Source organism: Perca fluviatilis, chromosome 2, assembly GCF_010015445.1.
Source record: "Perca fluviatilis chromosome 2, GENO_Pfluv_1.0, whole genome shotgun sequence".
In the NCBI taxonomy this organism is placed as follows: Eukaryota; Metazoa; Chordata; class Actinopteri; order Perciformes; family Percidae; genus Perca; species Perca fluviatilis.
In genome coordinates, this window is record NC_053113.1 from 20,143,757 (window position 1) to 20,166,565 (window position 22,809).

The following is a 22,809-nucleotide window of genomic DNA, read 5'->3' on the forward strand; positions in this document are numbered from 1 at the left end:
AGCTTGATGTTGACTCAAATTAAAGCTATAAACTTCAACTTTTTAATACATTTTTACGTTTTAAATGACTAATAACCTACACAGGGGCGTAGCACAAGATCCTGGGCCCTATGCATAGGCAGTCCTGATGTCCCCCCATGCTCCTCAACTCAAAAAAAAATAAATAATAATAATCAGGCCTCTGTACACATGAATCTATAGGCCTAGATGTTTATAGGGTAATAACTATTAACTGTAATGCTTAGAGTAGCCTGATGACACACATTTCAAACCTCCTTTGTCAACATTCTCTAGCCTACTTTACTGTGGTTACTCCTACATTTTGTTTGTTTTCTCTGGACCTTTACTTGCCAACCTGCGTACTATGGTGTCTCTCTGATCATCTGCAAATTTATCTGGCCATAGTCCTGGATCCTCTGGCAACAACTGGTCTGCACTGCTCTGCCTACTTTCCAGTTCCTCAGCTCTCATTTCCACACTGTGCTCAGAGCTCCCTGCCGTCTTCGCTCCCATCATCCTCAACAGATGTTCTCTATCATCATTCTCTATGAAGGATACATCTGATATTATCCTCTTATCCTAAATGTAACCTAATATAATAAAACACATTAAGATGTTAGTGTTACTTAACACCTTTAAGTCAAAATGGCTAAACATGGTTTGCTTTAATTTTGATAAGCTCACCTTGTCTCAAATCCAAAGAGGAGGATGAGGGGTCTGTTGCTCCCTGCTGTGACAGTTTCTGAAACTGAGGGCCATGTGTTTACAATGTTAACATCTGCTTCTACTGAATCTGACAAATGTTGACATGATATGTATATACCGATGAGCTACCATGCTACCTATGACTCTGATTAGTCTATTATTGCTAATTATAGACATTATAGCCTATTCATTTAAAATTAAACATGTTTTAAATTAGGCTATTAGAATGGTGTGTTATATGCAAACAGCATTGCTAGTGTAGTTTATTTATTTAGCCTTTACCTCAGATTACATGTATAACCAAATTATCATTTGAAAGTGTATGGTCTGCTCTTTATATGGGTTGTCTCAGTTTGTTTTTAGCACTAACAGTCACGGAGATATTCAAGCAGTTTAGCGACATGGATTTGGTTTTTTAGTTTGTGCTCACCTTTCTTTGAAAAGAAGTCAGTTACCAATTGTTTCCCCTCATTTTGTTTTCTCTCCTTCTCCTGTCTTTCCTTTCTTTTTTGGTAGCCTGATTTGGCTTTCTTTGAGAAAGACATTTCTACAGCAGAAGTTTGCGCTCCGCCAGACGTTCAACTGAAATCAACAAAATGCATGCAGATGGACTAAACCATTTGGGGGGTTTTAAAAAGGTTTGGTGAGACCTTAGATATTTTGTAATTATTCAATAAAGCTAACTTTACACTTTACATTTCACATGCGAATGCTTAATTTAATTAGGAAATGAAAATATCCAGGTGAAATAAAATATATTCCAGACTTTTCAAGGGCCCTCTCTCCCCTTGGGCCCTGGTAATCAGAATCGGTTTTACCCCCAGTCCGAAGCCCCTGAACCTACAACCTACAAGAAAAATTACTCTGACAAATGAAAATTACAAAATATCTCCTCACCTGAATGGTTTGTGTGTGTTCCACAAAATGACCAGAGATAAATGAGCAGGATGGCAAGACAACGGTTTAATATCAAATACATTGTCACAGGGCCCTCTTGTTTAGCTGTAGGCCTAATGAGCAATGTTGCTTACACATTGCTCACATTTAGCGCAGAGCGTGGCTATACATTTCAAGTTGTAATTTGTGTCCTGAAACATCAGATTACAAAACATTCGATCATAATTAGATTATGCAATGGTATCTACACACCATAACACGAATGTGTTTGCGCAACAGCTTTGGTATGGAACTACACATGTGAACGTGTTTTACGCAGCAGCAGAACAGGTTATGTGAGCCTCAAGGATGTACCCGGTTTGGGTTTAACATGGGAGAGAGACGGATAAGAAGGCGGCCAGGAGAGTGGATGACTTTGTTACTCCGCCCGAAATGTGAAAAGGTGGGAGGGTGCTGAAACGAAATGTATGAGGGCAGCGGCGAGTTGGGACTCGTCTTTGGAGAGACAAGGTGGAGGAGAGGACTCAGCATAACTTTATTTTTTTTATCCCTCTCAAAAGGGGATTCACAGACGTATCGGCCGGGGGTTTCAAGTCATTGTGAGTCTCAGTGGGTTAGTTGACTCCTGGTCTCTTGGTTATCGGACAGCCTGCCGTCCATCCAATGTGCGTAAAAGGGGTCTATTTCCTCACCGTCCTGTCTGGACTCGCAGCTTCAGGTGAGAATCCAGTTTAATGTGAGTGGATAAAACGAGCTAAAGGTGATTTTTAGTTATTGTGAGGTGTTCTTCAACTCTTTATTTGCATTCGGCATGATACAGTGTAGTGTGATGTATCCAAGCTATAGTCTATATTTTTTAATTTTTACGTTTTGTAATCAATCGTCAAAGATCCTCAATCAATAACACATTGTTTCGATTGCTATATCCTCCTGGGAGCCTTACTTAAATAGTCTCCAACAATTAAAAACATTGAGATTGCATCTTAAAACTAGCCTATAACTGGTATTTTAGATCTGGTTTCCAAAAGTACTGTTCATTGCCAGTACTTTTTCACATCACAGAGTGACCTTAAGATAACAGGATGGTCGTTTAGAGACGCTCCCGACAATCGAGTTTCAAAGTAAAAGAAAACATCCTGATGGTCCATTAGTAAAAGCTCCGCAGGGACCCCTAACTTCCACCTCTGCGCGCCTGTCGTGCGTCATTGTGAGGTGGAGAACTTGGCTCAGTGGCACCGTGAAGAACTTTATATAACTATAAAAGAGTCATAAGCGGGCAACCACTTTTAATGACTTTGCAGTAAGCTTTTACCGGCGTCAATTCCTGGCCGCATTGTGTTTTGCTTTTATGCAACCTTCACTCCTTTCCTGCCTATTAATGTGCATCCGTGCTTACTTTTACAGAGACTGTGAAGTGGCCTGCTGAAGATAAATCCGCCTGCTTTCCGTATAACACAGCCATGGGAATAAACACTAATAGATATCCGATTGGTATAGCTGCTCCCATCTAAATGCTGTAATGGCACGGCTAATGGAACATGTTTTAATATCACGAATTGGCATATCAGTGGCAATTCATTCAACAGACGCCAGGTTGTTTAACCTTGAAGTAATCTGTGTCCATCCCAGTTGAGTGGATTATATTGATTGAACATGCCCATCAACTGCCAAAGCACCATGAGGGATTCCCTATAGTAGTAAGCTTATGTTTACAAGGAACATGTGCCTGCAGATCAGTCATAAGTTATAACACAGTCACAGGCAGAGCAGGAGGATGACTGAATATACTGCGTGGATATAGAGGGATAGATAATCAAATAACCGCATGCGGGGAAAACATGTTGGACCTGATTCCAGCTAAGCAGCATCTGATATCTGTTACTTGCAATGACTTGTATTGCCTTTGGCTTTATTGTGTTGGCAAAATGTCACGGTGAGATGAAACAAGCCAGCAGACTCATGTCAAATTAATGGGACATGTATAGTGTAAAATTGCAATTATTAATGTGTAAACAATAGCTCTGATTCACGATTCCCTCTTATCAATTCTTCCTCCCTTCAGGTATGCTAAAGCAGCACACCATATTTACCCATTACCCCTCCACTGTTTTGACATGCATTACTCTGATAAAAAAACATTTAGTGTTCATTTTGCATACTTGCTGCTTATTCTGATCCAAATATAATCGCAACAAGTGTTGCGGTGGTTTAAATCCTTCATTGATTTCGAAGATACTCTTTTGGGTATTTTGTGAAGTGTGTTTGGCAGGAGTTTACGTAAAAAAAACACCTATAAATCGTTATTTACAACATACTTTTGGGAGCAATGTTTTTGCTTTTCACAGCACCAGAATGGAATTTCTTTCTAGAACATATGGTGATCATTACCAGATTTGGACTTTTTATATTTGTGAGGTGCGCAATGTCAAACAGGATCAGTGAACAGTTCTTGTGTCTCATGAGTCTAATGGAGTCAGAGGCACAGCACAGTCCACCACCACAATAGTCAGAATAAAGGCAGAACAGCTGCTCACACCAAAAACATGTGAGCTACTGCAACATGCATAGTTTTCAGGAACAGTTTTTCTTTTGTTATATGTCCCTTTAAAATGTTAATATGCTTTCGAAATGATGAACCATGGCTGTTATAACTGTTGTGGGGCCCCAGGCAAACATTGGTTTGTGCTTTGAGTATGTACTATTTCACCTCCAAGTTTATATAAAATACAGTATTACAGTATACAGTCATAAAGGGTCTTAAAACTAGATTTTTGATACAGGACCCCTTTGCAAGACAGGGTCGATAGATAGATAGGTAGATAGGTAGAAAGATCGATAGGTATATATATATATATATATATATATATATATACATATAATATATATATATATATATATAGACATTTAGGTTTTTGAACTTTCAGAAAAGTAAATCAGTCAAACAATGTTCAATGTTCTGTTGCTGGTGTCTACTGTCAGTTGTGTGGTTTGGTCTGTCTCCCCCAGCTTACATTTAAATATATCACTTAGATTTAAAATACCCAGAAGCAAAATAACAACTCATACACACACTGGTTAATTAGAAAAGGAAACACACTGAAAATAAATACTAGATTATTTTAAACAATTTAGACCAGATTACTCTAATTTCTCCATCAAACACAGACAGGAGGCTAAAAATCTTTTTTCATCCCCTGCTGTTGATGATACATTCATCTTTTTTATTGTTGGGCTTTACTTTAATTCCCTTTGTCTTCCTCTAACATTTTCTTCTTCAAGCACAAGTCTGACATTCTCACATGTTGACGTGTGACAACCTGTCCTGATTTACAGGTTTAGGATACACACTTGGACACACACCAGAGACGTACGCTGCTTGTTTATGGTTCAGTTGAGCTCTATCAGGTTTACAGTAGACAAGCAGACTCTTGTATCTGTTTTTCTGGGATCTCTTTGCCACTGCATCTCTAATCTTGCCACAATAATAAGTCAATGTACTGTGTTGACACACCTAGGAGGACGTCTGGCCTTAATGTTGGGTTGACAGGATTGCCTAGGGGTCTGTAGAGTTTTTTTTCACCTTTAATTTTTCAGGCAAGTCATTAAGAACAGATTCTTATATACAATATAATACATATACACTTAGGGAAAAGGATAGAGGGCTAGAAAATAAAATACATTAGAAATGCATACAGTTTAAATGACATAAAATACAATTTGAAATACAACACAGACAGCAATACACATATACCAAGAGGAACACACAGGTACATGGGTGAATAAGAGAGGGAGAAACCATACAAATACTTAACAATGACATGGTTGTATGCAAACCAATCGCTGAGACAGTGGGCTTAGGGCACATCTGTGAAGTGTTTGCGTGTGACGGCAAGGCATTCCCTGTGTAATGTTTAGACCAGAAGACTGTGCTCCAAGTGTTAACAGGGATTACTCATATTTCTCACTAAATTGAAAATGTTTGCAGGTTCATCCGAGGTTTGAGTCCTTGTGCACACTCACATGTTCAGTGTTTATCTGAAGCTGTGCAAATGCAATTACTGCATATTTGTGAGCACGGAGTCCTGTTTGTGTAGTCACATTCTTACACACTCTGTTGGCTAGTTGCTCGTTCTCAAGACTGTTTAGAGTTACGGTAAACACCTAGATCTTCCAGCTAAAGCAACACCTTCTGTAGGTTTACGGAATACGGCATAAATCAACAGAATATCAGCTGTTCTTTCTGAGTCATCTGATCTGCATGAAGCCAATTTTATAATTATTTACCATCAGTTAAATCATGTGTGATTATATGCAGAGTCATGATGATAGAATTAATTTCCTTTTTCCTTGTTTAGTAGGCTACCTTTCATATGTACTCAGGTATATCCAGCCATTGTTATTTAAAATGCTGACTTAAATACATTTACTCTACTGTATATTGAAAGAGTCAGAGAGGCATCTGACAGTGACTGTACTTTTATTTAAATAAATGAGAGTGTAAATTGAGGAGAGAAGGGGTTGGGAGAGGTGAAGGACAGGATGTCTGGTCCAACTTGTAAATTTAAATGTTCCCTCTCATTAATTTCCGTTGAAGCCTGTGTGACTAACATATACAACTTTTCTGGTTTTGGTGTGAGTTCAGGCTACCTCTGGCACATTTGCAAATATAGCGCAGCAGTCCAATGTTTAGCCACTTTCTGTCTTTGGTTATATACAGTAGCTACATGGGGAAGGAATACAAAGAAAGTTACTACAAGTGGGATTCTTAGTAAACAGTAGTAAGCAGCATGGAGGCCAGTTACGGTGGTTACTTCTTTTTTTAATATCTGTTACCTATTCCGTCTCTCTTTCAAACTCGGTGCTGACTAATTTGAAATTTAGAGAGGAGTCACAAAATCAGTGAACTAACTTAATAATTCCCGTTACAGTTACACAGCAATATCTATCTAAAGTTTGTATAAGCGTACATTAGCCACTAAAAGCTACTGGTCATTGGGTCATACAAGGCCTGCGGCAGTAGCAGCAAAACCCCTAACACCATGTCTACACAGGAGGCATAGCATGTGCAGCAGCAGAGTGGCAGCAGCTTAAGTGCTCCATCTGGGTATACAGAGGATGTGTTCAGGTGCAGGATTGAGTGTAGGTCACCCACATTTTGGCAGCGATCAGAGCCCAGCGTACAATCACTGCAGTTACACATGTAGAACAGAAGAACATAGACTTGAAGTGAAAAACAATACGCTCTGGGTTGCATTTACACGTGTAGCATAAGGGAAATGCAAGCTGTTACGCTGCCGTTATCGACAGCTGGATTAATTTAGATTAAGGTGAGATAAACGACTGAAAATGTGGCTTACAGTTAGTGTATAGATAAAGGGTGTGTTTAATAATACAACTTGGCATTCATTTGTAAGAAGAAAAATTTGTTGTTTTGTCTTCCAAAAGTTGTAGTATTGCTTTTAAAAAAGCTTCCTTCAGAGCCACAGATGAAATTACTAATTTTTTTTACAGGCTGGGTAGAATTTTATTTGTGAAATTGGTAGCGTGCCCCTTTAAGGTGGAAAGCAAAGAGCAGAGGCCTCTACCTCCTTCACAGTGTTTATGGTCTGTGTATGTCATTTGCTAACTATTCATCTGCTTAGGAACAGAGGTGGAAGTCACAGTGGGACTGGATTCAGTTTGACTCATACCATTGCAGGAGACTAAACATACGGCTAGACTAGTGTTGTAGCAAATATGTGGTTGTCTTTTGAGGGTTGGACTGTCCTTACAACAGAAGCCTGTGGGTGTGTTGAATCGAAACGTACGTGTTGGACCCCCCCCCTCAGGAGTTTGTAATCCCAGGGAGAAGTTGTTGAGTCAGCTGTGAGGTGGGAGTGGAAGAGGTTTGATGGATTAAACTCTTATCCTCACTCACCCACTAAACATTTCCTCTGGTCGCCTGATGAATTACAAATGGCCTGGAGGAAGCAGGAGGGGGGCAAAAGAAGCAGAGGAAGAAAGAGTTAGAAAAAGAGATTGATGCTTGGTCTGTGTTTGGACTGACCTTTACAGTGTATTCAAACACATTTGTGTAGTTTTCTACAAAACTAAAAAGTTTACCGTTCATTTGTCTATAGGGTTAAAAGCAATTAAGATTAAGAATAAGAAATGCAGTATCTACATAGCAATTTGTGACATTGTCATACATGAAATGTCTGTTTTTTTGCCTTTATTAACAAGGAGTGATTCCCCATAAATCACGTTAATGAAAGCTTTTAGATATGCTGCTCCAAACACTCGGCGTCTGGTACATCTCTCTGGTAGTGAATGAAACATTTCATACTTCAGCTTCATTTGGAGTAGTAGGCATGAGCAAAGATAGTCGCCACGAATGAAATTAAAACAGCGCCACCTGCAGAAAGTCAAACTCCTTTAACAGAACCAACCCGTCCTCATTCCCAACATCGTCACATACTGACGACTAAAAATTATAAAATCAGAAAGCAGATTTTACAGATAAGGACTAAATGTAGTGTTAAGAGAAGAGAGCGAGACTTAGTACTTATGCTGTGGTATGCGCACATGTTAACTTTCATCGTACATTACATGGCCACAATGTGGATATCTAAATATTACTCCTATATGTGATAGCTTGCAAAAACTGTTTGCATAAATCTACTGCTTTAACAGCAGTAGACGATATGACCTGGTTTGCAGTGGGTCTTCATCCCAAAGGCTCTGTGCAGTACTGTCAGTTTCTTCTTGGGGAAACTATTTCATTATGAACCTGGCTTTGTGCACTAATGCATCGTCATGTTGAAACAGGAAAAGACCTTCCCCAAACTGTTGACACAAGCACACTATTGTACACATTTAATGTTATGCTGTAGCATAAATATTTCCTTAATCTGGGACTAGGGGGCCCAAACCGTGAAAACAACCCCAGAACAAAAAAAAACATACCTTTGGTATTGTATTTGCTTTTTGGCACCACTGCATGCTCATTACTAAGTGGAATGAACAGGAACCGGCATAGAGAGAATGGGCAGCATGGTATGTTACATATAGTTGTGTCCATCTCAGGGGTTCCCTCCCATTACACCAGTCAACACTTACACTCCTCAATTCTGTGTCTTCCTCCTCTGTGAACACACTGTTACCTGAACCTGCTATTCCCAGCCCTCAGTCCAGCCCTGCATGAAAGACAGGCCTTGTTAATAAGAAAACCAAACGGGGCTTATGAAACCTCTCACAAAGGAGAGAAGAGGCTCTTTGTAACCCACTGAGCTCTTTGTGTGTTTGGTCCTTTCCTAAGTGTTTCCTCCAAAACCGGTGCAACAGAGACTCAGGTTTCCTTCGGTGGTCCCTTTGTTTCTGAGCCATAATGAAGAGAGGAAAGGCACAAACACACACCGTCAAGGAAATAATGTAATGAAACCAATTTCCTGATTCAGAGTCTTGCCAACTGCTTGATTTCTCCTGCAGTGTTTGCTCCATTCTCTTGAAGTCCAAGAAGACATCCTCTTGGCCAATGGAAAGACCAGGTCTACACTAAAGGACTTAAACAGTGATTGGTATCCCCATGGATGAACTGTCTGATCATTGATATTACTACTTTTGACTAAAAACAGCCCGGTTCCCTCTGTTGTCCCTTTGCTGTTTATAAATCAGCATATTTATGAGCAACTGCATCAAAAATCCCTCAAGACGAGTCGACAGGAAAACATTGACAAAGATTTGGATTTTTCAATAAGGCAATCATAGTTTGTTCATTCTGTGGATTGTTTTTAAGATATTCAAAGAAAATATTTACAGTTATGACAAGAGTTCAGTGTACCAAGCATGCCTCTCGGCAGTGTGAAACACACCCAGGCTGGCCTGAAAATGCTAATGTTTTAGAAAAACCTCCATTGGCAACGATAATGAATCTCATGAGACAGTTCTGTTTGTTGTTGTTTGTTAAGAGATTTTAGTAAAGTGTGGTTTAAAGGTATATTGTCCGAAGAAGAAATTATAATTTTTTGATGCAGAACATATCCGAAGATTGGAGGGTGCTTCTTTTTTTACCTTTCTAAAACCAAAAACACAAAAGCAAAAGTGTAAGTAACGGAATAAACAGTGTGTTTATTTGATCTAACATGAGCTGCTAGCATTAGCATGTTCGGCTAAGTAGCTTACTACATACAGATGTAACTGAGTGTCACTTTAAGGCCAAGGAGCATTTCATTAACTCATTTGTGGGGCTACAGGTTGTGCCCTGTTAACTATAGCACATCCACTGTTAGTATTTGCCCAGTGTGTGAAAGCTGGTCCTAGCCTGACAAGCCAGACCCACATCAAGATGTTGGGTCTGGGAACTCACCATTGACAGGGCTCAACCCGAGGGGCGGGTTAAATGGCTGTCTTTCAAATTCCCTCTGCACGTAATAGGATAGCGCTGCAACGAAGAAGGTAGCGAAGCTAGTTGATAGATTAAACTTTTGGCAAAACTCTGAACACATCTTCCTTTTTTAAGAATGATTTCAGTGCCGTTCTTTGTTCTTTTCTCAAAGAAAAGCTTAACTCCAAGTCTTCCAGAAGACCACTGTTCCCAGCAGCAGCAGCAGCAGCAGCAGCAGCCATAAGCCCGCCCACCGACTCTATACACGATGTGATTGGCCTGACCAGAATTTGTTTTTTCCAGCTCGCAAGCCAACGGAGAGTGCCTAGACCCCCCTGGCTGCAAAATAAATTTGCTGCCACTAGGGTCTAGATTTCTAGGCTAAGCTGGTCCTGGATGCTGTTAGATTTAGCAGCTCTGCTCTTTTGTAGATATGGGGAAGTTTATACTCCAACAACACCAAACAAACTCATTACCGGAGATACACACATTCCTCATCTTGAAGCCTTTTCTCTTGTAATGTTAGAAGTGAAAACGTACTGTTTGAAAATGTAAACAATAAAACATCAATCCAAACCTATCATACATATGATACTAACTAGCTGTACATTGTAAAGCAAGAACATTGCTGCATTGACATTGCTGTATTACCATTCTTCATAGATCATAAACTGGGGAGGATGAAGACTTTTTTCCTGGGAGCTCTCCTGGGGTCTTTTAGCACAACATCATGTATCTAGCCATCAAGTGCACAATTAAGACCTTTTTACAGGATTCTTGTTTTAAAACAAGACAGCTGAAATATTAAAAGAAAATAGCCGACAGCATATGCATACACTACATCTGGCAACGTGAGACTAAAGACATTATAAAGCATGGTAGAGGTTATGCAGTTTGAAACCTGCCTTGCCTGCACTCTTTGACATTGTGTGCAATATTATATGGGCAGGTCAAACACTACTTGATATTTTTGTGCCTCTTTGGAATGCTTTTTTACAATCTTGGGATGACTGCCAAGCCAAGCATACCTAATCACACTCGAGTGGGCTTGGTTTAATTATTTTACAGTAGTTGAAAGTATTTTCCCTCTTTGGCTTCAGACAGGCCAGTGGGCCAGTGCAGATTGTACCAAGTAGTGTTGACAGATAGAAACAAGTGCATTAAAGTTTCAGCAAGTTCACTTTGTTGTGATATATTGGACATATTGACAGATATTATGGACTAATGCCAACACCGGTAGTACATCAAATAGAAAATGTGTGTGGACTTGTGCCAACAGCGAGTAACCTGTGCATGTGCACATATTTTAAACATAATTAGAATGAACTCCTCATATATTTGTATGCACTCTGGCCCTTCCCTTTTCTGTAGGGTACATAGCTCCATCTTAACAAGCCATGAAAGCTCTCTCTCTGTGTCTGGATGCTGGGTGTGGTCAGCATAGTCCGGCAGGATGTTTAGACATGAACAAACAAGCAACTTGGACTAGACAGACAGACATGCCAGAGTAGAAGAATGGACAGACAAACAAGCAAACAACACTTATCTTATCTCCTCCTTACAGAAAGCAATCATGTGGAGAAATACATTTCTCATCATTTTGGTATTCTCTTACTCCATCCATACAGCACTCAGTCCTTCATCTACTCAATCATTCTGCTCTTGGTCTTTCATCACTTCACTCACTCTCTCATTTCTGCTTGTTTATCTCTTGTCTCAATTTCTCTAAATGAGTAAAATTCTGCACTTCACTCATGTAATGGCATGCATCCTCCTCAGCAATTAGTGCCTGCTAATGACCGATTAAATAGTGATCATGTACTTTTAGCCGCAGGGACAAATTAGTACTGTAATTGAGGCACTGTACATAGCCCTAAATGTTCTGTCGTTCTGCTAATATTCATTCTGCTTTCAAAAAGGCCTAATTAACCTTAATTCTTAATCAGCTCAGCTTGCATCAAAGGACAGCGTAGTTGAAAGTGTTTTAATTGTATTCTTGTTGAAAGAAATTTAAATTGCTGTAAATTGGAAGAAATTCATAAATTAGGTGTTACGGCCTGGAGGATTTGCTTTCTCTCCTGATGAATCATTTCAGCATGCTGTTTAAACAGGCATTTAGACATATTGTTCAGTTAACCTTTCATTTGCACTATACCGAAATCAGATACAAATCAACTATTTTATCAAGTAAAAATTGTGGGATTTGCTATGGGGTACACACTCTACTGGGTGGGCTAGAGGTCGGCACCCCAATGACAATGTTAACATTGTTTACTATATAATATTGTAATATATAATAAAAATATATATATTTACCATGTTCCCTTTATTAATTTAGCATGTTAGCATGCTAACATTTGTTAATTAGCACTAAACAAAAGTACAGCTGAGGCTGATGGGAATTAGTTTTGCAGCTATTTAATGTGATATATGTACATTAATGTGATGATGATACTATATGAAAAGTTTAGGGATTACCAAAGTGATTACAAGTTTTTGGAACATGGATGTCTGAACCAAATGGGGTGGCCATCAAGCTAATAGTTGATAAGACATTACACTCAAAACCTACTCATTGTGGCGCTAGATGAAATGTCAAGGAATCACCGTTTGATTTTCTGGGGACCATGAATGTCTGTACAAAACTTCATGGGAATGCATCCAACAGTTGTTGACCACATTGAGGAATCTATCGACTGACCAACACTGCTATTCTAAATAAAAAAAAAAATGTATTCCTAGTTTGAAATAGGGCACATGTTTGTTATCAGGAGTGGTGGTCATTTGTGTGAGACATGCAATTGAAATACTTTCTTCTTCAACTCTTCCTCCCCTCCTCCATTTCCCCTCTTTCTCTTTGTCAACCTTCATATGAAATATGGAGTATAAGACCTTTACCTGGTGGCTCGGACTCCTCGGCTTTGTTTTCACAAACGCATGCGCACACACACACACACACACACACACACACACACACACACACACACACACACACACACACACACACACACACACACACACACACACACACACACACACACACACACACACACACACACACACACACACACACACACACACAGTCAAACCGGGAAGGGAGTTATTACTGGCTGTACTGATACAGCCAGCACTGATGTTATCTGCATAATGAATATCCTAAACACAGGCAGTTTAATCCACTAACATCAGTGGCTCCATACACTCTGCCAGGTAGAGGAGAAAGCGAGAGAAAGGTTGAAGAGGAGGCTTGCTCCCTTTGAAGTCCATCCATCAAAGCATTATTCTGTAATATAAAAGTTGTTGTTTATCGATGCAAGTTGAGGCATATTTTCAAGATACTGATGCAGAAAACCTCCAAAACAAGCATATCCTGCAATCTCATTACAATAACGTGTGTTTTCATTCAATAAAAATACAATTTTCTGTCTGAAAAAAGACTAGACAATTTTGAAAGATGGACATTTCTTGTAGTGTCTGTATTGCTTACTCCTCCCAGGTGTCATCAGGCTCATTTAAAAAAAACATTAGGCTGTTAGAGCGCTGTCAGGGCCCAGCGATGAGAGAGAGGCCTGTCTGTTTTATAATACTGGGGGGTCTGGTCACTCCACTCTCTTATCCCAGCCCACAGGAAACTCTCTCCAGAGTGATAAGGAACAGAAAATGCCGCCTAAGTAGCCAAGCCCCTGCTGACATTTCCCCATAGTAACATTATGGTTCAATTTTCCTTCCTTGAACTTTTCTTACTCCTATGCCTGAAGCCTTTTACTGCCATTCAATAGAGGGCAAACCCACCTCAAGTCACTTAATTCACATTTTAAATAGCAGAATAAAGCTTAATCCATCTTTTTAGGGTTTATAATCATTTAAAATCCTAAATATTGTATATATTATATATATTATATAATTCAATCATAGTAAGCAATGGCAAATGGCTGCAAGTATTGAGTCCATTAATAATAATAATAATATAATAATTGACAGCTCGAGGTTACATCTCATGCATTTTACATCAGACTACAGCATAACCCTGATTACATCAAAAAAAAAAAATTATTTCATATATAAAACTGAGGCCTGGGATGAGGCGTGTCACAGACAGCTCCTCTGTCAGATTGAAGTATCCAGGTCTCTCATCAAGTGTTTGGCTCGTTCTGCAGGGTGCTCATATGGAGTCTTTGCACTGAGAACTATGGCTACAGTCTGACGGTTTGCTGTGTGCGTGGGCATTGGCTTTAATAAGGCTAGACATGGCTCCTGATATTACTAGGGTATATAGAGCTCTTTTTTTATAAATAGACCAGGTAATTTTGGACTAGACAGTCTGTACATAAACTTCCACAGAGACTTAGACTCCTACACGCACACTCACTGGGTTGCCCTAGCATAAGGTTGGATCTACCTCGATAAACAAGAGACTGCAATCTCGTGAAGAGGGAGACGTGATCGGCTGGTTCCTGATGTGATGTTGACCGGCTGCCAGACAGGAGCTCAGCATTAAGCATGTCTCTGTCGTAGACAGTGTATGTGTGTGCCGGTGCATGGTATGCGTGTGTGTGTCAGCGCTAACGCCATTCTAGGGAGCTCCATCCATCATTCTGTTGAAGAGCCAAATTGTTGCCAATATCCCTCTCCACTCTTCCAGTCCATTCATTTTCCATCTAATAGGTCTACCACGTACTGTAAAGATTGATATAGTCCATATCTATATAATATACAGCAGACTCTCAATTTCAGCCCTGTCTCAGCTGCAGTACTGTAGCTTAAGTGGCTATTATTCATTAAATGTCACAGATTTGGTCTACTGATCTAAAATCAGTTTGGACTTTCAGGATGTAATAAAGCAGATGTTCACTTACTGACTCACTCGCAGATCAAATGTCATACTTTCAGCATTTGGACCAATCTGTGGGATTTTAGCATAAACTGTAATATATGTATCTAATACAGCTAGAGTGACAACATAGTGATTGTTCTTGCAGCAGCACTGCGTAGGCAGAGGTAGGGTCACTGGGTGCATTGTATGTACTCACTAGGCAGGAATTTACGGATGAAGGTGAATTCATACTGTCTGTTGCATTGCATTTTTGTATATGTAGGTTTGTTTAAAAAAAACATTGATCTAAGTATCGATTTGGCTCTGTATGCCATGCATTCTGCTTTTTAAAGTAAACTCTGCTGCTGTGCCATATGTTTTAAATGTTGCAGGCGTGCTGCAGGTTAGCGGGATGCGTATATACACATCTGGGAATGTGGAGGCAGTCAACGGGACGGATGTTCGCCTGAAGTGCACATTCCAGAGTTCCTCTCCCATCAACCCCAACGCCATCGTCATCTCATGGAGCTTCAGACCCCTCAATCTAGACCAAGAAGAGTCGGTGAGTGAGTATGTGTGTGTGTGTGTGTGTGTGTGTGTGTGTGTCTCTGTGTTTGCGAGAAAGTGAAATCAAACCTCAAACCTCCCTCACTGTGTCAGGGAGCATCCACCCCCATAGCCAACAGAGAGAGGAGTCTATGAGTCATGCGACTCATTACAGAGCGTCCGAGCCAGCCTGTGTATGTGTGTGTGTGTATGTGTGTGTGTGTGTGTGTGTGTGTGCATATTGAGCATAGAGAGAAAAAGATGCAGCAGGCCGGGGTTTATGTCTTATCTTTCTTTCTCTGTGAGAATAAAATACTTTCTTTCTCCAGACTCTGTTGGGTATGGCTTTCTATCTGTGACAATCCAACCAATCAAATCCATTATTGCTCCAACCAAATCTACCCATCAATTTTCACTTTTAGGTGTTCCACTATCAGCAGAAACCATACCCTCCCTTAGAGGGCCCTTTCAGGAAACGTGTCGTTTGGGCCGGTGATGTCATGGGTCGCGACGCCTCCATCATACTTCAACAGGTCAAGTTCACCTACAACGGCACTTACATCTGCCAGGTCAAGAATCCACCGGATGTCCACGGCACAGTTGGAAAAATTCGACTCCATGTCGTCACCACAGGTCAGCACTTTGATTGTCAGATAAAATATTTCTTTGTATACTGTATCATGAATATATTTGTGTTTTTTTCTTTGCCTCTGAAAAAATCCACATCATTTTAACGCTTGCTGAAATGCCAAATAAGAGAGGACAGCAAAAGTACATGAAGCAAAGGAAAATATGTTTACATTTCAGTGAAAGTCCTCGATAGGATTCATTATTCTTAGAACGTATGTTGTTTGCTATGAAAGTTACTATAGAATTGGCACATTTTAATTGAAAATAATGCAAATTTTCCAGACATATTGAATAATCAAATCAAATCAATATTTTTTAATTGTGAGATGGATTATTTAGATAGTTTACTCTGGCTTCCTGGTGACCCAGACAATCAGAACTATTGACCAGAGCTACTTGTTTTATATATTGTCTTTTAGTATAACTATTGAAACAGGCAACATGTGAACAAGACTAAGAGTCTACAGTAAGCAAATGGCTCTGTGAGGCTATGCTTAGGCACAGTGATGCTTTGAGCTAAATGGTCATGTCAACATGCTCATGTTTATCAGTTATAATGTTTACTATGTTCACCCTATTAGATTAGCGTGTTAGCATGCTGATATTTGCTAATTAGCGCTAAGCATAAAGTGCTGTTGAGACTAATGATATTGGACAAATTGACTTTTTGACCTGATAATGGTACTTAAGGAAGATACAGTAAGGTTTTTACAAATAATCCTGTGTGGGACATGAATCTGTGTACAAGTTGATTGCAATCAACCAATAATCGATATTCGGATACATCCTATGGGAACCATGGATATTTAGTACCAATTCATCCAGCAGATGATGCGATATTTCACAGGATAAGTGGAAACATAGACCCACTGCAGGCACTACAGGAAAAGTCAGGGAATCAACACATCTGTAGGATTTATCCTCTGGGTACCACAAATGATTTTTTTTTTTCAATCCATCCAATAGTTTTTGAAATATTTCAAACCATAAATGTGAATTTCAAGGTGGCAAGTTGGTATGATTCATCTTCTGGGGACCATGGATATCTGTTCTAAATATCATGGCAATCCATGTGGTAGTTGTAAAAGACATTTCACTAAAAGCCAAAAATGTTAGGTGATGAAAGGTTAAGGATTCAACAAAGTCATCTTCATCCCCTGGGGGCCATGACTGTGTGCCGTCTGACAGCCAGACTGACTTGCCATCCCTATGCCCACACCATTGACATCTCTAAAGATGAAAATATGCTTTTGTAATAATAACAGCTTATAACAGACACACAGTTACAAACGAACAATGTCTTTGAGCAGTGTTGCTATTTTGGATTTTATCAAGCAAGCACACTCAGTCTGCATTCCTGTATGTCCTTCTCACCTACAGCCTCTTTATCCCAACTTCTCCTTCTGGCGTTGGCCATCGGGGGCGGTATTGCTGCTGTGGTCATTCTCCTCATCATCATTGTGTACTGCAGGCGGTGCAAGAAGAGGAGACAGGGAGAGCGGGAAGGGAATGAGGAGGCTCCCCGCAAAGAGAGAAAAGACCCCACTGTGTGGTAAGACCAAGAGAAAGACAGAACAGGGGGATAGAGAGAGGAACAGAAGAATCACACACTTCCTCTCTCACTCTCCTTTTAACTCTGGGGTTCGGGGCATGTGGCGCTCCTTCTTGGGCCCAGCTCTTTTTCTACTGGATGTTTTTTACTTCCTCCTTCCTCTCCACCGCAGTCTTTGAATCCCAAACCTTGACTAGTTGATGAACAGCTGTCATTAACCAGAGATAAATTGGGAATGTTTCTTTGTATAGGAAGCTGTAGATACAGAACTTTAGCCAGACTACTGTGTAGCTTTCATGATATCACCGTGTGCCTTTCATTTCTGGAGAGAAACAACAGTTTTATCAGTTCATCTTTTCCTGTTCACCTAATCTGGCTTCCAAGCACATTTCCTGTTTAAAGTAAATGTTTTGATGATGTAGAGGTTTAACAATGGTGTATTCCTGCTGTTTACTTGTCTACTAATATATTTCAAACCCAAACGTACCACAGCAGTACAAGCCACATGTTTGATATATTGCTTCAACAAACAATAGAAACTGTGGAACAATGAATGAGCACCTCCCTAACTTCCATTGAAAATTTGTCACCACATGATGGGAACATTATGAAACCCCACACATGTCAAGGGTCTGTATCTATCAACCCTCATTTCAAGGGTCATATATATCAGCTGTATGATCCACTTTACTGTGGTTCTTCTGAATCCACAGGAGGATGCTGGTGTGCCTTTCTTTTTTTTTTGTTTCACTACTGAAGTTATATTGCTGTATTTCTGAGATTATGTGCTGTTATTAACCTGATGTTGAGACAGAAATAATCAAGATGCTCTCAAATAATCAAAACCTGATGGAGAGCACTTGGTAGAAACAGACATTTCATACAGTACTTACATGCAATATCAATTCTAAATTTCATTGACAAAGTGGCAAATCTTTTTACCAACCCATAGCCAATGGCCAATGTTTGTTTTGAACAATACACTGTTTTGTCAAAAGTATCTTTTTTTCTGTTTCTCTCTTGGGTTTTCAGATCTCTCTGTAAAATGTGCCATAACTAGTTGCCATCACCACAGTGTTACAATACTGTAACTCACTGTATTCACCAGACGTTAAAAGCCAAGCTTCTCAAGGAAAAGTTGACTGTTTTGCTTTCATCTTGGTTGATCAGATTTATTCAGACTTCAAACCAGAGCTGTTATTGAAAAGGTTGGCGAAGGAAGCATATATTTTTACCCCAATCATATTCAGATGGGTAAACAGAGATTTCGATCCAATCTTCGCTCTCAACTTAACGACTTAAACCTGTGTGACACTAACCCTTTGTCCCGGCTGCTGTGTTTGTGTTGTCTATTCGTCTTTGTCATGTCCCCATTGTGTGTGACTTATGCACATGCATGCACATAAATAATTCATGAATGTGTCATGCATGAATTCAAATCCCGCTCCTGTGTGTGTGTGTGCTATCTTGCTCCCCCTGGTGCATGTCTCCCTCTCCTCTCTGTGTGCTTGTGTGTCCCAGCCACCCATTAAGGGCCGTCCACCTCTACCTATCAGAGACGTCCATAGAGATTGGCAGTTCGAAAGGCATGATCTCAGACCGCAGCATCAAAGAATCAAGCTCCTCAGAGGACAAAGGCTTGAGCTGAGGTGACGACGACGACAACTACAACTGTGACTGAGGATGTGGGGACAGACAGGGACTCAGAAACACTGAGGCCAACCAGGAAGCTCACTAGAGAGATGGCCAGAGTGCACACGTGGATTGCTTTCCATGGTTCTGCCGAGTCGAAATGAAAAAAGCGCTGCTACTGCTGCTGCTACTGCTGCTGCTACTGCTGCTGCTACTGCTGCTGCTACTGCTGCTGCTGCTGCTGCTGCTGTTGTGTCGAAAACAAGCACATTGATCAAGAATGGGAGAAAAACTGAAAGTTCTGTTTCAAAGTTTTCAAATAAGAACAGACAGATTAGAGCAATGATGATCAAGTCATTGAAACAGGTCAACATCAAAAGTAGTGTAACTTTACTTTTGCAAGAGCCCAGGAATATCCATATAAGGGGAGGAAATGTTCGATTTAACCTTCAGGGCTTCGGAAAAGAGAGGCATTGTCATCCAGAAGCTGACTTGGCTACTGTCCTGAAGGGACAGTGGGACAATTTGTGCTCAATAACTCTCTGTTGTCTTAGACATGGATCTTGTTAGGTGTGCGAAGTCAGTAGCAATATCAGCTGCAAAATGCAACTGAAAGTAGTCAGAATGAGGACGTTTTCTGTCATAATGAGTCATATAAAGACCTTTACATTTTTGAGAGTGCCTAACTTTTGCAAACCCTTCTCAAAACGACTTAGCACAGTATCAACGTGTAGAATCTGTGGGATCATCTTTCATATAGTTTTACAATTCAGTGTCATTAAGAATAATGTAGGTCTTGCATTTCAATCAGTTATGCACAGCCATAATACCTGCCAGTCTTAGAGCGCTTGTTAAAAGCAGTTTTATCCTCCAGCTGAACACTGAGGGGCTTATGTCACATCAGATTACTTGGATAAAAAAGCATAAATGTGATGTTGCTGTCATTAAGTCTGAAGGCCAAATACTTGACCACTTAGCGAGAAACCACATGCACAAACCTGTCGTGAGTGTTGTGTTGGCGCACAGAGTCAGATCTGAAAACCCTTTGATTACAAAATGTCCTTGAGAGCATGTTTTCTCTCTGTGTGTCTGTGAATGCATCATGTCTACTAACAGTTGATTGTAACACCTGTTTTTATTACGTTTTATGACAGAATTTTGTACTTGTGATGTAATACTGAGCAATATGTTTATAGATTATTATTTTTTTATTTTTTAGATAATGCCAGAAGTATTTTATCACATTGTTTAAAAAGTCACTGTATGTGTTTGTTATAGAGCTTTTATATAATGAAAAAAGATTTTCTAATAAAAATGCCTTTAAATGTTTACCACATTGGGTCACGTCAAAATTTCACCACACAAAGGTAATCTGGGCAGACACTAGCTGGCCAATGAAATAATACAAACAAATAATCACACATGACTTGAAAATATTTGAGAAAATTCATATATTATGTAAGAAAGGAATCTTGTAATCCATCATTTATTATGCATCATTATCTTTAATGCACGGCCTCCAGCTGTGTGCTTATGGTGTGCCTGTCTGCATAGTTTTTCACTTGTTTACCTGTAAGCATTACTGCAGTAAATCATTGTTTAATTTGTCTAATGTGCTTATGCCCGCCTTTGTGACTGCAGTCTGGGTTTGCTTGTTTGTTGGTGAGAATGTTCTTGACAATGAATATGTTATACTCTATCTATCTATCTATCTATGCGTGTGTGTGTGTGTGTGTGTGCGTGTGTGCATGTGTGTGTGGGCCTATTTGTGTGCATTGATCAAAGTCTATCCCTGTGGGTGCAGCTTTAGTTACTGACTGACAGACCTAAAATGTGTGCATGCGTGTGTGTGTGTGTGTGTGTGTGTGTGCGTGCGTGTGTGTGGTAGAGGGCAGAGCATGGTTGACTAACACTGAAAAGAGGGACAGGGTGGGTGGGAGACAGAGTCTGTTCATCCAAGCTAAATAATTACATTTTGTTGTAGAGGAAGACCACTAGTGTGCTAACTGATAAAACAACAGTGGCATCTTTAGATAATCTTGTTTGTATCACCAAAGTGTCTGTTAATCAAACTTTGCAGAGCTTAGACATTGGCCCCAAAATAATTCTGCCACTTCAGTAATTCTGGGTGTGGAAATAACCATGTTTAGGGCTTATTTTATAAGAGATTATAACTGTAGAGGTTGTTATACTCAGAAACAACATGATACATATATGACATATGGTAAAGAAGACATTTTGTAAATGTAATATGACAATTGTTTTAGCAAAGCCTAGAAATGAATTTGATATCAGAACATTTTCTATCTTAAACATCTAATCATCAGACTTTTGCAATGTAGAAAAAGCAGATATGCTATTTTCTCCAGTGACAGCATCGTGAATAGACCAGAACACACACAACACCTTTTTCATTTGGAGAAATGTTTTCTTGACTGTAGCTATGCTATCAGCACTGCTATTCCTCTCTCCACCCAGACAAAAGGAACCACATCTGCATCCTGAAAGTTCATGCTCGTTCTCTGTTGGTTGCCAAAAGGCAAACGTAGGAAAGTATAGGGGGAAAAAAAGGAAATAAATTAAACATTCGATGCAGCGGAGCAATCAGCTGAAACACCAGGCATATATTTGCTGTTGTTCCCAACACCTCCATCTCCTCCTGCTTATGGGTTTGACACTTTTCCAAATAAAAAAAAAGAAACATATTGAATGTTGAACATAACTGAATGAAGAATTTTCTGCATTAGTCCAGACTGACTTGTTTATGTATCATGTCTGTCCTACTGCTGCTGTCTGTTCTCAACCATTCTTTCCATAGATTTATTACTTTATATATATATATATAAATTTAATAAGCCATCTAAGTTTATTCTATAAGTTCATTACTGTAACACACATGAATCAATTCTGTAAAGAATAGACTAATTTGGGATTTGTTTGTTGAAGAAAAGTAGGGAAACATTGTGTGTGATCTTTATCAATGAGGAAATTAGGTCTGTCTTTCTCACTCTCTTTCCCACTTTTTTACGGTTTCTGTCTTGTTTCATCTGTCTATTTTCAGTTTGCATTCCACACCTTTGGATTGTACCTGGCACAGTAATGTAGAGATGTACTAAATTCCTTTATGCATACTTACTACTTACTTTATTTGCCTCAGTGTACAGTATAGCGTAGGGCCCCCTATTGCTATATTTTGGCTAATCTGCTGTCATACTTCACATACAAAAGTTTTCTCTGTATGTGAAACCTTTAAATACAGTATAGTGGAGTTTAGCAGATAGGACTTTTCATCAACTATTCAGTGCATAGAGTACATATAAACTGATGAAAATACAAAAGGACTCACGTTTTTGGCTGTAAGATAATGGTTACATACACCGTCTGGCCCCAACAATTTAAATCACCTTATGTAATTAGCCCCCTACAGTGTTGACAACAGGAGAAGAGGTCTCTTGTTGACCAGAGTTGCCAGAAAGCCAGTAAGTGGGGAGAGCCTTCACTGTAACTGAAAAGATTTCAGCTGAAACTGAGACCACACTACTGTACCCAGACAGAGAGCCCCTGTATTCACACACACACACACACACACACACACACACACACACACACACACACACACACACACACACACACACACACACACACACACACACGAACACACACACACCATTG

At 39.7% G+C, this 22,809-nt stretch overlaps 1 protein-coding gene across 1 annotated transcript; it reads left to right on the plus strand.

Annotated features, from left to right (window-relative positions):
- The first annotated feature begins 2,065 nt into the window (after window positions 1-2,065).
- LOC120548001 (myelin protein zero-like protein 2) lies at window positions 2,066-20,744 on the plus strand. The gene is made up of 4 exons (XM_039783880.1): window positions 2,066-2,320; window positions 15,170-15,339; window positions 15,746-15,956; window positions 17,334-20,744. Exons 1-4 carry the CDS (start codon window positions 2,266-2,268, stop codon window positions 17,507-17,509), a joined length of 612 nt encoding a protein of 203 aa, XP_039639814.1. The 5' UTR covers window positions 2,066-2,265; the 3' UTR covers window positions 17,510-20,744.
- The last annotated feature ends 2,065 nt before the right edge of the window (window positions 20,745-22,809 follow it).

Coding starts and splice junctions, on each gene's coding strand:
- LOC120548001 (XM_039783880.1), top strand. CDS start 2,266: ATGTGCGTAAAAGGGGTCTATTTCCTCACCGTCCTGTCTGGACTCGCA. Junction 15,340..15,745: donor ATCTAGACCAAGAAGAGTCG/GTGAGTGAGTAT, acceptor TTTCACTTTTAG/GTGTTCCACTATCAGCAGAA. Junction 15,957..17,333: donor ACTCCATGTCGTCACCACAG/GTCAGCACTTTG, acceptor TCTCACCTACAG/CCTCTTTATCCCAACTTCTC.